This window comes from Phaethon lepturus, unplaced genomic scaffold (genome assembly GCF_000687285.1).
Source record: "Phaethon lepturus isolate BGI_N335 unplaced genomic scaffold, ASM68728v1 scaffold52077, whole genome shotgun sequence".
Classification (NCBI taxonomy): domain Eukaryota; kingdom Metazoa; phylum Chordata; class Aves; order Phaethontiformes; family Phaethontidae; genus Phaethon; species Phaethon lepturus.
Genome location: NW_010552140.1, coordinates 505 through 15,708, shown reverse-complemented (window position 1 = coordinate 15,708; position 15,204 = coordinate 505). Strand labels below are relative to the sequence as shown.

At 50.2% G+C, this 15,204-nt stretch overlaps 1 protein-coding gene across 1 annotated transcript in view; it reads left to right on the top strand.

The window, feature by feature from the left end:
• Nucleotides 1-15,204, top strand: part of MTMR14 (myotubularin related protein 14) — a gene marked incomplete at its 5' end in the record, with an annotated part of 27,864 nt that overhangs the window by 12,157 nt on the left and 503 nt on the right. The window contains 5 exons of the mRNA XM_010291122.1: nt 46-116; nt 754-803; nt 1,024-1,162; nt 3,953-4,129; nt 12,046-12,201. Of these exons, the coding sequence (XP_010289424.1) occupies nt 46-116; nt 754-803; nt 1,024-1,162; nt 3,953-4,129; nt 12,046-12,201 (593 nt within the window). The remainder of the gene's footprint in view (nt 1-45; nt 117-753; nt 804-1,023; nt 1,163-3,952; nt 4,130-12,045; nt 12,202-15,204) is intronic.

Here is a 15,204-nt window from a genome sequence, read left to right as displayed (position 1 = left end):
CCTCGGGTTCATTCCTGAACCGCCCTTCTCTCTCCCTTTGCTCAGATTTTCTTTTTCTGCTTCAATTTTCTGAAGCACATCACCTCTGAGGAGTTCTCTGCTGTGAAGTCGCAGAGGTAAGGAGTCTGTGCCTGCTGCTGCATGGGCTGCAGAGCCAGGGAGCTTGTTAGTGCTGTTCCTTTGGGGAGATGGAAGCCCTGGTGTCCTGGCCCAGTTTTCTTTAATTTATTCTGCACTCTAAAGGCTGCAAAATGGGGCCGAGGCTTGTGAGGTGCCACATTGTGTTCTGAAAAAACTGTCCATGCTGAAATGTGCTCTCTGCTTAATGACTGTCCGTGGCTGCTTTAGCACGGATGATCCCAGAGATGTGTGCTCTGGCTCAAACAGGCTGCGCAGCAAGCTGCATCAGGTACTGCTGGGGGGAGCAGGGTGGCTGGTTTTTGAAGGACTGCTAAAAATTAACACCTTTCTGAAATTCAGGAGGGGCAGAAAAAAACAAAGCCCACCCTGGTGGCTCTGAATAAGTACTTGTCTGCCCGCAGCCTGCTGCCACCCTCTCAAAGCGCAGGGTGTGTGGGCTGGAACTGTTGAGAGAGTCAGACGCTGCACACCAGCCCCATCCCCTCCCTTCTGCCCCTGCACAGTTAACTCCCCACTGCTCTGATCCGCTGTGTGCTACAGAGATCTGGCTATGGCCAGCCTCCATGCAGCCCTGAAGTGTGGCTGAGGTAACTTTTGTCTGTCTTTCCACAGAAGGAAGAGTTTGCCACCTGGCTTCACCCTGGAAGAGATCTGCATGCTCAGTGAGTGCTGCTGCCAAGCATCAGCACCCCTGGGTGCTGGTAATGGTTGATCTCTTCGGGGCTTGGGTTCCCAGCATCAAGGTGACTACAAATGGATATGCTTCCCTTGGGACCTTACAAGAGCGTCACCCCAGGGCACATGGGAATTGTATTGTTTAAAGGGAGAGAAAGTGAGCAAGACCAAGCTGGTCTTCAGGTAGCTTTGTTTTCTTTTCTCTAGAGCAGAGAGACCGAGGCAGCACCACAAGTCTGAGCAGCGACTTCTCCCTGGGGATGGAAAGTTCCCCTGGAGCAGCTGGGAGCTTCACCTATGAAGCAGTAGAGCTGATGCCAGCAGGAGCACAGGCTCAAGCAGCATGGTGAGGAGATAACTACTCAGTGGGCTGCAGGTCTTCTTGCAGGCAGAACAAAAGGGACAGGCTGTTGAGCACAGTAGAAAAGATATTTCTGAAGTCCCTTGCCCTCCAGGGTCTGCTCTCTGTGGCATGGGTTCGGTACAGTGGAAGGAGAAATCTGGCTATCGGAGGCTTTGCTGCAACTTGTGCTGCAGAACCTATGCACCTAAAATTGGAGACCACGCCATGTTAAAGACTGTCACGCTTCTGCAGGGGTGCTCCTGAAGTTTGTCCCCAATGAGAGTAAAGCAGCTTTGTTTCATTTTTACCAGTTTCACTGTTAAACTTCACCCAGAAAGGATTTCATTACTTCTAAAGGATGGTTCCAAACTACCAGAAAAATGACACTTGTCAGCAGCCCCCCACAAGGGAAAAGTGGAGACACTTTAGCTGCCCTAAAATGAAGCTTAATCAGTTTATGGAAGAGAGACACAGGTTAGTGTCTGCAGTTAGTGGTAGGTGGGCTGGGTGGCCAAGAATCCCCTCTAAACTGTTGCCTCTCTAACAGCACAAGGTGTGTGAGCTGAAAGCAGGTTGCTGGCTGCAGGACTGCTTAGAGATATTTCTGGGGGAAAATAGGAAATTCTCCGTGCTCCCTGTTGATAGAGGGTCATGTAGGACTCTCCCAGGGATGCTGGTGGCTGTCGAAGTGGGGACTGGGGAAGGTGTCTGGCAACTGCTGCTCTGGGACAGGCATTGTGTGTGCTTGTGGAGTTTCTGGTGCTGTTTGGGGATTTCAGAACCCTGCTGTAAGGTTGCCCCTCTTAGTTTAATTTTTCTCTCCTCTCCCTCAGCACATGTGAAGATGCTATTTTATATTGCAATTATTTTAAATTAAACCTGGGCTGTGCTGGAGGCAGTTGGAAGTCCTCTGGGACTGAGCCCACAGCCATGCTAGTGGCAGCAGCCTTTCTAAAGCACATTGTTATTCAATTTATAAAATACTGAAGAAGGGAAGAGAGAATCTTCCTGCAGAATCACAAGATGGAGATGGGAAGTTCCAAACTGCATTTGCCAAGTGAGCAGTGCAGAGTCCTCTTTAACACACAGAGCCTACCTATCTACAGCAAAGCGACTGCAGCAAGTAGAGAACAGCTTCCCACTTGCCTGACTGTACGGTAGTAAACTGGAAGCATTTACATTGTTCTGAGTGCTCGGGACATGCAGACTAGATCCTGCAGCACAAAACCTACACATGATTTTCACAAGATGTGAAGTGGTCAGAGCATGCTGGAAGAGATCTGCATTTGTGTGTATCAGGGCTTGGTTTTGTGATGTATTTTCTAACTCTGGTTTGCTTTCATTCCTGTTGGAGACGTCCGGCTGTGTTGGGGTTAGCTGCTGCTACCGCGGTGATGGTTTGGGCCCGTGCTGTGGGCATGAGCTTGGGAAATGGAAGGCAGTGAGCCTTGCCATGAGTGCTTAGCAAGGGGACTGGGCACGGATGTCTCGCTGCAGGCTGTTGTGGCCGCATAGTCTGGCGAACAGGTGGAGCTTGATACAAGCATAGTGATTGCCGGTGAGCTGGACTGTGCATAGCATGAGGCGGGAGAAGAGGGGATGTACTTCATTTTGTTGTCCTGAAAACAGTGGCCTTGAGGTCTTCTTGCAGGCAGAGACATTCATTTTTCAGCTGTACAAGCCTGTCTCTGCAGGCTGTGATTGGAGATGTTGGCAGCTATGATACCATGAGATGAATAATGCTTGAGAGAGGCTGTGGTGTGATGTTTGAGGGTGGACACACTTCAAGAAGTGAAGAGAGGATATCGTGCTTTCCACCGTACAAAGAGCCTGTCTTTAGCTGCATTTGCTGACAGTGCTGGAGATCTCAGTCAAAGCTGAGGTGCTCTCACAGGTTCCAGGAAGAACAGCATCATTTCTCCTCGAGTTTGTTTGCTTCAGACACTTCCGTTTTCTTGTGTACATAGGGAGGTCTTTGTCCAATTCACTGTGGTTTTGGAAGGGGAAAAATTCTTGGGACTCTTCCAGGAAAAAAAAAAAAATTATGTAAGAAAGAAAATCTTCTGAATGTGGAGCCACAGTAATGTGAATTAGTCCCAAATATGTGTGCCTGCTTGGCATGTAGCTGGATAGTACTGTGAGCTAAGGCCTGATGCAGCAATGGACAGTGAATCATGCCCAAGTCTGAATGTGCTGGCTATAGAAGAAGCTGGAGCAGTTCTGGGCTGTCAGCACAGGCAGCGAGAGGGCTGAAACGCACCTACATCTGGAGTGATTGTCAGCTCTGAGCACATGGTCAGAAGTGTGGTCAGTGGTATCTGAAGAGAATCACTAAAAAGGAAAATAACACTGGTGGTGTGCCCCTGTCACCCTCATCAGTGCATGCAAACGCCCACCTGGGCTGAGCTTCTCTGCTGATACACTTTGTAGAGTTTAGAACAGATTGAAATGGTCTTTCCCTGCTGGGAGGCCTCTTGCTTGAGGCGTTTTTACAGCTAGACTAAACAAAGCAATCACTGTATGTGTGTGGGCTCATACATTCTCCTGTCTTTTGATTTCCAGGTGACGTGGATGGTGATCTATAAAAGAATGGGCTAAGATGGGTTGAGCTCAGTGTACACCTGTCACTGAAAGGTTTCCCGTGATTCATGGTTTCTTGAGCAGGATGAGGGCAGTTTCACTGGGAACAAGAGCTTATAGCTGCTGGGGTAAAATCCAGCCTGTTGTGGAAAGGCTTCCTAGTTGGAGTATGTGGGAAAGACAGCTTTCTCACCCAAGTCCTCCATCCCACAGGAGGAAGAGCTGTGCATCGTCACCACAAGCCGTGCTCTGGAGCAGGGCACAGCAGTCTGAAGACAGGCTGCCTTCCACAGGGATGGTCGAAGTCAAGTCCTCCAGCTCCTCCTCGTCAACCCATTCTGATAACTTCCTGAGGATTGGAAGCAGCCCACTGGAAGTGCCCAGATCCAGGTGAGATGGGATGGAATAGAGCATTTCTCAGCAAAGTGAGTGTCTGGTAAAGGGAGCACAGGGCTGGACTTGTGTGGCTCTGAGAACCCTGGAGCACATGGGTTTGTATCTGTTCCTGTCTAGCCTGACCTTGTGTGAAGTGCTGGCCATTAAACACAAACTCCTGCCTCAGCCCATTTAGAGGAGTGAGGAACTCTGCCGATAACAGCTAGGTGTTTGTTCTGCCTGTCCTCAGCACATGCCTCAACTCCGTGAGCTCTAGCATCTCTGCATCCCGCATGCTTGGAGCTCACAGCACTTTCTCTGTCAAATGCATCCACAGGGGTTTGAAATGGCCATGTTTGTGTGGGGGAGGAAGCCTTTCAAACCAAGCAGATCTCACTCTGCATCTATCCTGTCCCCCTTTCCACTTGCTGACCTTCCTGACACTGCAGGGTGGAAAAACTCTGGGTGCTGGTGGCAAGCAGAGGTAGAATCTGCTGGAAGCAAGCTGTGAGTGCTGTGCTGGCACAAAGGATTTCGCCTGGAAGGCTGTGCGTTCCTGCTGGGCAACTGGGGAATGGGGACCCTGGACCTGAGCCTAATCTCATGCCATAACAAAGGATATTCTGGCACCCTTCTGGAGTCTGATGCTGTGGTAGGGCAAGCAAGTGAGGCTAGGGAAGAAAGAACAGAGCCTGTGAAGCAATCACCATGTGTTTAGGCCGACAGGGGATAAAGAGGCTCTTAGATAAGACGTTGCTGTTAACAGCATCAAACGCTTGTGTAGTCTCTGCAGGTTTTCTGACGAATCTTTTTCTAGTGATTCCCTTCAGAAACAGCCACCAGCCAAATTTTAGTACTCTCTCATCACATGGAAAATAAAATGACAAACAAGTAAAGCATAGAAAATTTGTAAGACTTTTTCTTACCAAGTTTCTTGATTCCAGAGAAAAAGCACTGTCTCACAGTTTTCATAAATGATGCTAACTGTTCTCGTTGGGGAAAGAGATCAATAGGATGTTTTTGAGTTGTTGCTGGGGCTTACCTCTACATTCTCTATGAGATGAAACAAATCTCCCAAGGAGAGAGGAAAATACAGGAGGGAAAGCAGCTTGTCTTGGGAGCTGCTTTTGTTCACAACAGTAATGCCACAATTCCTGTGTGTGGTCTTGTGCCATTCCCAAGACTTGACAGGCTATTCAGCGCTGGGCTGGTAGTGAGCTTGCAGCAATGCTGTGGAAGAAGAGGTTTATAATGCTTCAGCTGGACTCTGGTCTGCAAGAGTGAAGAGGAGAAACAGAGTAGGCAGCAGAGTACTACGGGAAGGGGCTGAGTATGCAGTCCCTGGGATTTGCATTCCAGGAGCTCAGAGTTGGTAAAGCCAGCAATTGTCTTTCCTCTGGCTGTGTGTGGACGAAGTGTCTATAAGCTTTTGGACAATTGGTGCCTGTTGGTGTCAGGTGTTCAGAACCAGCACTCACAGGGCTTGAGGCAGCAGGCAAGTGTGGTGGGGAAGCTTGTTATCTCCAGGCCCAGAGTCCCTGAGGGTGGCTTTTCCCTATGGCAAATAAATATTCCTGCGAAGGAGTTGCAGTATTCTGTCATTGTAAGAGGTCAGTGTTTGAATTCCACTATAAACATTTTTCTGACCTTTATGATAACTTCTACCATTGTACAAAGCCTTTATAACCCTTCAACGTGGCAAGGTTGCACCAGTCCACTCCCAATCCCTGTTAACTTTTGTGAACAAGGCAGTGTGAAAGGCTGAGCTAGAAAAAAGTACATGATGGGGGAATATGGAATAAAAAGGGCTCAAACTCCTGCACAGCCCGGAAGCAAGGGGACGGGAGAAGGGAATCAGTTGTGAAGCCAAAGCAGTGAAAGCAGCTGCACACAAAGATGGTTAGTCTGCTACACTCGTGCTGGGTAGACACTGTACACCTGTGTGCTCTCTATTTCTGGGGTCACCTGGGTTTGCCCTGCTCTTCTTGGGGTGTAGGCTGGAGGAAATAAGCCTAGAGACCCTGCAAGGAGTGGGTGGAATTGTCAAGGCAACAGCTGAACTGAGCTTCTCTTTCAAACCAAGTCTTCTGGTACATTCATGCTACTTTGCCTCTTAGTCCATTGCCAGATCAGTCACTGTGCCCTGCCTGCCTTCTGTGGGGTAACACTGCTAACAGCTCTGCTAGCTAAGGCCTCGAACAATGCGTTGCCTTGTCAGACGCTGACATGGCTTGCACTCCTTGGGCCCTGAACATGATAGGTATTCTCCAGAGAGAGGGGTTATGTCACTCCACTTGGCTTTGGTCTCCCTGCTTGTACTATGTTAGGCTGAATTTGTCTGGTGACCTCCATGCAGGTAATGGATATCACAGTACCTTCAGCCACCATTTTTGCACCCTGAAGGAAGAGTGCCATTTTGGGTGGAGGAGGAGTGTATCTGTGAGGGAAGAAAGAGGTAAATTCTGTCCCTTCACCCCCTGAAAAATGATGGGACTAGGATGGAGAGGCTGGAGCACAGAGACTGATCAGGATGCCAAAAATACCTTTGTCTCTACAGTGCTGCTGGCAGGTTAACACCCAAGGCTCTTAAGATGAAGAAACTACTGTACTTCCTAATCCTCTGGTTGTGTGGCTATAGCAACAAAACACTTAACCACTGCAGCAGCAGTTGAGGAAAAATGGTTGCTTGTAAAATGTCAGCAGGCACCCTTCAGGCAGTTCAGGTAAACAGCCCAGTCCATGTGCTGGCAGGCACAGGAGCTCCAGAAGGAATGGGAAGGCAAGCTGGCAGAGAGACATGAGCAAGCAGGGCCTGGGAGGGGAATTGGGGTGTCCTAAAGGAAGGAGTCACAAATGCCGAGTGGGAGCCAAGCCCCTCTTCCAGTGGTGTCATGTCAGCAGTGTGCTGCTGCCATCGCCTCACCAGCCCATCTTCCAAGTTCTGCTCTGATCCAGAGGTCCTGGGTGTCCGTAAATCCTGGGATGGTTCTTGTTAAGCAAAGCAGTACAAAGGCAAATTCCTAGCAGTCTTTCTAGCTTATCCCAATGCAATGGTAAGATCACATCTGCTGAGGGCAAACATGCATAAAGATACTGTATAGATTATTCGCAGAGTAGGACAAGGGGGGATACTCTGTTCTACAGAGAGCTCTGAGTATGGCTGATAGCGTGCACTGAATCAAATTCCCTGCGTGCAAGTGGATAGCAGCTTGTAAACCACGTTCTGTGTTTGCATTTGACACTAATAGTCTAAGTGTCCCATGACACTACAGAAAAACCCTGTATCTGTGTCAGGGATTTAGCGTGTGTGCACATAGCACTAATGTGGATTAGCAGCTGGATAATCTTTGGTTGAATGTGCTTTTGCTAAGTCAATTAAACAAAACCCACAGTACCACGATCTGAAGAGTCAAGATCTGCAGGAGTTCAGTTGTGGAGGATCTGCTTTGGTCAACAGTCACAGAGAACTGCCTTACTTAAAGGGCTGCAGGCAGTTCCAGTGCGGGTCTGGAGGGAGTGCAGTGAGCGCAGAGGGGGACAGAGAAGCTGCTGTCCTTTGGCTTTGGGTGTTTTGTTGGCAGTGGTAAGACTGCATGTGCACCATGTGTCTTGCTCCTTACAGCCGCCTGGCTTGGAAGCTGTACCTGCGATGTGACTACTTGGGATAGCTACCACAGCAGGATAGGAATTGTTTACAGGAATGTTTACTGGAATTACTACATGACTATGCCACAAAATGTGCTTGCTGGCTGGCACGTGGCTGTGCCGCAATCAAAAGCGGCTGTGCTCACAGAGGACTGGCTGCTCAGGCTGTTAAGGCACTAACACAGCCTGTAGATAGCTGCCTGGGATTCAGCCAGGGCGCTCAGTACAGCTCTCTGCCAAGTACTCCTTGCCAGCGTTTCCCACGCAAAGGTAGGAAGGGCTGCCCTTTACTCCAGGTTACCGCAGTCTGTCTGCATGTACAGTACCTACTTAACGTTTCAATTTGAGGCACAGAGTATATGCTGGCAAATGAGCTGCTTCCCAGGTAGTCCTAGGTGTGTAGAAATATGGCAGGTGAGTGGAGGTAGCACAGGGCAGAATGAGAGCCTAGCTGCTGGGCACTTGGCACTCGCCTCAGTTACATATTAAGGAAGGGAAGGATCCCTGACTGTTGCTCTGCCACCAGTATTGGCTCTCCTTGGGTAAGCAAGTGTCCGTGTGCTCTGAAATACTCTATCTTGTGCAGCATGTTGCATGGGAAGCACTGACCTAATTAATAGGAACCATTCCAGGCTAGGAGTTGCCAGTTTATGGTCTGTGAGGGGTCCTTCCTTGTGTGAAGGAACAGCTTGCAGCTCATCTCTGTTTTGCTAATCTAATTTTGTTAATCTTGCACTTTTGAGGGAGTTTCTTCCCACTCGTGGACCTGAAGAGGTGGGTGTGTGAAGCTCACTTTCATTCTCTTTCTGTCTGCTATTAGATGTCTGTGGCAGCGACAGCAACTTGAAGACTTGCTGTATCTCATCTTTCCTAACTGCATCGGCTTTGCTGTAGTCGTCCGGCTGCTTCCCAAGACCCTCCACACTGCCCTTGCAGCTAGCCAGCCTCTGGCACGGCTGTAATGTATTGCAAACCTGTTGTTCTTGCAGGCTTGGGGACTGGTCCTGGTGCCCCAGCAGCCCCAACTTGCTCTGGGGGCCTCACTGAAGTCCTTTGTGGGCCTCTGCAGCAAGACTTTACAAGGAACCTTCAGGGATAGAAATCACAGGAAGACTTTCACCTCTAGCATTGACTGGATTGCACTGGGATACAGTCACCGTAGAGATCTGATCTTGGTCTCAAGCCAAGCTCAGCTTTTAAGAAGCTCCGCTGCCCTGGCAGTGCAAACACAAGATTTCCCATGCCCTGCCTTCCCTGCAGGAAGATGCATGTTGGTTTTGACACTTCCTCAGGAGCCTGCCTTGGGAAGGCATTGGGGATAGAGGGGAAAGTGTGCTACAGTGTCTCAGTTCTGCTGGCTGGGCTCAGATATCTAAGCCAGGAGAGAGAGATGACCTGGACTCATTGCAGAGTCAATCAGTTTATTCAATTAATTGACAAGTGTTTATTCTGTTGCCTGGAGGTGAGAGACAGAATTGACTGCCTTAAACTCTTAGACTCCTGTGCTATTAGGTTAGATGTGATTTGACTAATTCGTAGCTGCCTGGAGCAGCACCTGCCGTGTGGATGGACTCAGTCAAGCAATCTCTGGGGCCTGTACTTTGGGATCAGGTTCCCTGTTGTTGCAAGTGGATCAAAGACAAGCGACAGGGAGTCTGGGAACACATGGGCCTTTATGCAGGGCCAGTCACAGAGCCCCATGTCCTACACACCTGCCCTTCTCTGCAGTGTGGCCAGCACTGAGAAGGAATGGGCCTGTTTGCGTAATGTTTCAGCATTGCCAGGTTTGCACATGGCTGCTTGACAGGGTCAGGCATGGGTTAGAGAGCCACTGAGAGTCAGTCTTGCAGAAGGTGTGCGATGCTTTTATCAGCCTGTCCAAGAAAGGATTCAAGAGGTGACTTGATCCACCCCTCAGAGGTGGTATAAGGTCAGTCTAATCTCAGCTGACAACCATGGAAGCCACACACCTGATGCAGGAAACAATTTTCTGCTCACCTTCTTTAACACAGACTTATCTGACCAGTGTGGTTGATGATGCTGGGCAGAGAGACATTTTTACTGTCCCTGGTGCCCTGGATCATGTCTTGTTCCTTCACTTGCCCTATGGGCAGAGTCTCCCAGGCAGGCTGCTGAAACTATGCTCTCCCTTTGCAAGAACTGCAGAGCTCTGTTCAGTTCTCTTTACCTGGAGATCCTGCCATATCCCAAGCCCTCCTCTGCCATCTAGACTTGCCCTCTTCAAAACCTTTGTTTCTGCCTAGTCCCAAACCTATCTTCTGGCAACTCATTATTCTTTTCTGGCAGGAATGATGTCCCTGTCTACTTTACCTCTGCCAAAGCCCTCTATAGACCTCTTCCCTGCTTTAGCTCAAATTCTTGTCCCTTTGTGTGACACTCCCACTTTTCCTGCCTGGCTGTGCTGTACTCTCAGGGAGGTGACACCCTCCTCTTCCCTCTGTACTGAAGCAATGTTCCTCTACGCTTCTCGTATGCTTCTCCCTGGCTTCCTGCACTGTTCCTACTGTGCTTCTAGCATGACACCATACTCTGGGCCCAAACGCTCTGCCTCCTCTCCTCCCTCATGCTGACTTCCTCTGCTTTATCTTGGGAGGGAGGTCGATGTCACTGAACAGCTGTTCCCTTTATGAATTCCTTGCATCCCAGGAAAGGTTAACCCTGTCTGATCTCCAGAAGGTCTTTCTAAGAGTATGTGCTGCAGTTCTGCTTTCAGTGACATGCCCTTATTCTGTCTGCAGTGTTACATGCTCTAGGAAAAAGACCTTTTGCAAGAACAGGTTCTCCCAATATTTTACATTCACGGCACCTCTCTGAACCTCATTCCTCAGTTCATCGAGCAGCCAGAGAACAAGAGCTATGCATGGCAAGTGAAGCTCTGCTCCTCCCATTTGTTGCTGTGATGCCCTTCCAGAGCCTGAACTTCCAGACAGCGGTGTTACCCTCAAACTGCAGCTGCGGGAGTGTCACCACTGTGATGCGAAGCTGACATGCAAGGAGCTGTGTGACTTCCCCTTCTCCGCTTGTGCAGCCAGCTCAGGACCACGTTTCAGACTTCTCAAACTTGGCCGTATTGATCAGGCTAGTTAAATGGCAGGCTTGGAATTAGATTGAGATTGCAAATAGGTTTCTTGCTGTGCATCTCCCTGCACCCTCACCTTCCAGTCTCGCTGAGGTCCTTCTTGCTGTGGGAGATGCTGTCTTTCTAGCTGTTCTCCTGGTCTCTTGGGGAGCAGCTGCAGTGCGCCACTGCTATTCTTAGCTGTGAAGACAGCGTGCAAGTACCTGGCCCAGCAGAGCTGGAGCTGGTGCACTGCTATCTGCCCAGCAGATCTCAGATAAATTATCCAGAAGATCTTGGTAGTGTGTAATTGAGTAGCTCTGCCACAGGCTGTGCTTCCAGCTACGTACACTCCACTGTGCAGCGGGGCACAGTAATTGCTTGCTCCATGGAACCCAAGAGCTCTGGGTTTGTCTCAAGTGATTGTGCCCTCTTCTCTGAGATTTTGGAGGAACTCAGATTGACTTATCAGATTTCGTGCTCCCCCCTTTCCTGGTGGGAGGCTGCATACATCAAACAATTATCATTCCTTGGCTATTTTTCCTGTCCCAAAGATGTTTTGCTACCTGGCTTCTGGCACAGTCCATTCTTCTAACACAGGAATTAAAAGATCTTCAGATGCTGGCGGGAGGGGGTGCCCTGGGGATGTCTCAAGCAGTGACTGGCTCTGTTCAGATCTGGTGTTAATGCCTCAGGAGTGATCTGCTTTCTAACGGCTGCCAGACCAAGGATCTCTAAGTCTTCCTCAGCACTAACCAAGTCACAACCTTGATTCTCTGTCAGGCCTTGCCACTGCCCTGCGATGTGCTAACAGGTACAACAAGCAACAGGGGGATGTCGCTTGTACAGCACGACGTCCACATCTGTGAGGGATCCGGGGCAGGACACGCCATTGCATCTCGCTAACAGGTTTCACGGTTCTGCATGGCCATCTGCTTCTTGCTGGCTCTGTCCTGTCCGGCTCCTGGTGTGCTCCTGCTGCTTTGTCAGCCCTAGTCAGCTTGGCTCTTCCCTTGCTTTCAAAGGAAAGGCTTGGCCTGGGACCCAGCCAGAGCTGCATGTTGCACCCTGGTCCCAAGAGTGTCAAAGCTGCTGGCACAGGCGCTGCTGGCAGTCAGCCTGGCAGGTCCCTGGCACCAGCGATAGTGAAAGGCATGCGGCTGAATGACCTGACTGATTGCGCCGTCTCCCTCTCTCTCTGCCCCAGATCGGCGGACCATTCTCTGCCCGGATCTTCCGTTTCCACAGACTTTGGCAGCTGGCAGATGGTGACAGGGTGTGGCAGTATTCGGGAGCAGGCAATCCTGAGCGCAGACGCCTCTCTCCCTTGCAGCTTCCCGGATGAGTTCCCTAGCACTTGTCTGTAAGTGTCTCAAATGCAGGATCTCTCCTTGGGTCTCTCGGCTGGCTGTGAGCACTGGAACTTTATCACCCTGGTACTTTTGAAGAAGCCTGGGAGCCCATAACAAGCTGTCCCGTCTTTCCTGCCTTGATGCTTTCCATCCACAAATGGAGTCACTGAGCACTCTTTGCTTATGCTGAACTTGGAAAGAAACGGGCATTTTCTCTGCCGAATGACAGGGAGGCGCTTTGCTTCTTGTAGGAAGAAGAGGTTTTTCTCTCTACCCTGAAGATGCTGAATTTGGGCATAATTGAGTGCATTTGAGGATGCATGTTTGTCAGGACAGGATGGGTAACCCAGATTTTCTTGCTTTTGGATCTTGCTCATCTCCATCTCCTTGCTGGGGTCAGAGTCTTGCCGCAGTAAGAGAGGGGCTTTCCTTCTGTCACCCCGATTTTTTGTCTGACCACATGCAGCATCATTTGCAGGTGCTGCGTCTAGCCAGTGCGGAGCAGCAGAGACCCTGCATCTTGCTGTGTAAAATGGCTGGGAGGCAAATGTTCCTCCTCAAATAGAAAGCCATCTCTGTGGAAGCTTGAAAGACAGGAGATGCGCTTTAATTGCTGTTAGAGGAGAACCTTGGCTTGTGCCTTCAGGCTGCAAACTCTCCATCAAGAAACTGAAATGGCAGATCAGGATCTGCTGCTAGCTGGCTGTGCTGGAGCTGTGCTGCCAAACGCTTGTGCTCCCTTACTGAGATCGGAGTACGTGCTTCGGAGGCAGAGGGCAAGCGATGTGATAAACCAATGTCTCCTGTGAGGCAGGCTAGCTGCCCTGCTTCGCCTTCTCATGTGGCTGTGTGCTGTGCTGCTGAGCAGGGCAGCCACTTCCAAGTTATGATTAAGCTGCAAGACCCATGAATTGGCAGATTGAAGAATTGCAAGGGATGTCAGATGTGGCCTGGCTGGGATTTGCTCTCCTCCTTTCATGAGGACACGCTGTGCTGCTGCCATAGTTGTTTGGAGATTGTTGAAGGAGTAGAAAGGACTGAAGGATGGGCCACTGCAGTAGTGTTTTCTGTGCCCTAAACCTGGCTGTGCTTGGTGGCTACTGATCACCAGCAAGTTGTTGCTGCCCTTCTTGGAGTTGGATCTAATGTCAGAATAGGGAATTCCGTAGAGAGAAATGTGATTTGAAGTTGAGCTCTAAATCTGCCAATTGGAGTCAGGCTGCTTGGGACAGCCCAGTTCAAAGGGAGGGGAACAGCAGTGGTGCTTCTCACTTGGGCATGCAGCAGATGCTCTAAGTGCTTTGCCCTGTTCAACTCTTCACTGGAGCTGCAGGGTGCTCGGGGGCTGGGGACCGCTCGACTGTGCGTGCTGGAACCAGGCACTGCTTAGAAAGCATGAAGAGTTCCAAAGGATGTTGTGTTGAGCTTGACCCAAGGCCTCCCCTCTCTCTCTGCTCTGCATCAGCTCTGTTTGCTCAGAAGCCCATTGTGGTTTTATCCCAGTTTTTTGCAACACAGTATGAGTTTTTAGAAAATTAAATTCCATTTAAGTTCCCACTTTACATCTCAGCTGGCAGCAGCTTGATGAAGGTATGCTTTTCACAGCCTACTTCTTGTGCTTGTGTGGGGCTTGTCAGGGCTTACTTTGAGCTGGGGCTTTGACAGCCTACTCTCATCCTGCACCCCAGGCTGCAGAGGAGCGGGCAGGCTGTAGGAAGTGTCGCAGGGCAGAGCGCCGTGGATTTGGCAAGGAAGCGTGGCCTGTCTCCCTGGTTGAACTGCTCGGAGTGAAATGGTGCAGCTGGTCTGCAGGGCCTGGTGTTGGGCAGTAGCTAGATGCTTTACCCTGTGCCTTGGGGTGTCTTGCTCCATAAAAGAAACCTAAAAATCTAAATACAAAAATCTGCCCTGTAAAGAGGTGCGAGAGCCAGAAGATGAGGGACCTAACTGCTGCACGCCCTTGCTTACCTCTGTGTGTGATCACTGTGCTCAGGTGCAAGTAAGTCCTGCTTTAATGTAGCTTATTTTTAATGCGAGCAGGTTTGTGAGTTCCATGTCCTAATTAGGTTGCCAAAAAAGCATCTTTTTAATGTGTTTAGATATGTTGCCTTTTTCCTTTGCCCTCTGGCTTCTCTTTATTATCAGACACTGTAAACAGCGGCCTGGTTGGCTGCCTCGGCATCGCTTGCTGTTTATAGGCCTCCCACCATATCCTCTTGCTGCTGTTTCCGGACCAAAGCTGTTGGCTGTGGGTGGTTAACACTTCCATTCAAATGAGCTGTGCCAATTTATAGCCAGCCCAGGCGCTGGAGAGATTAAAGAGAATATTTTATGGGGAAGGTTTGTGCTGTGCCCTTGGAGTGACCTTTGAGGAATGTCTTACTCTCTCTGGGAACCACTGGCACATTGCAGAGGCGCCAGGGCAAGGACTGTTTCAGGCTGGGGCGCTTGGAACAGCTGCCTCTGAACCCTAGTCTTGCTTTCCTCTGCCTCCTCAACTGAAATACTGCCTTCCCTCTGCTCTCTTCCCCCCACCCCTACCCAGGTGTGTGGATCAGCTGGAGAGGAGAGCAGGTCCCAGGGGAAGCCATGCCCTACTCCGCACGCAGCCTTCCTGCTTGCAGAGAGCAGCCGTGCTGGCAAGCAGAAGTAAAACGCCACTCAGCTCTCCTCTTTCCATGGCTGGAGCACTCCTTTGGGGCTTTTCTCACCTTGTCTGCTCCCTCTTATTCCCCATTCCACAAAGCTGTCTGTGCTGGCATAAGTGCCAGAGGCTGGGGCCGGTCCGAGGGATGATTGCAAATAGATTGGAAAGCGACTGTCTGGGAATGGCACATGTGGACAGGCTCCATCTGGGACTGCTGTGCAGGGAGGGGAGGGAGCTGGCCCAGGAGCAGACGTCAGCACTTTCTGTATGAACTGGATCCTCGTAAGCACTGTGGTGGTGGGAAAAACTGGGGGGGGTGGTGAAGGAGAAGACACAGGGGGGAGCAGGAGGCCGGGGCCATGAGGGG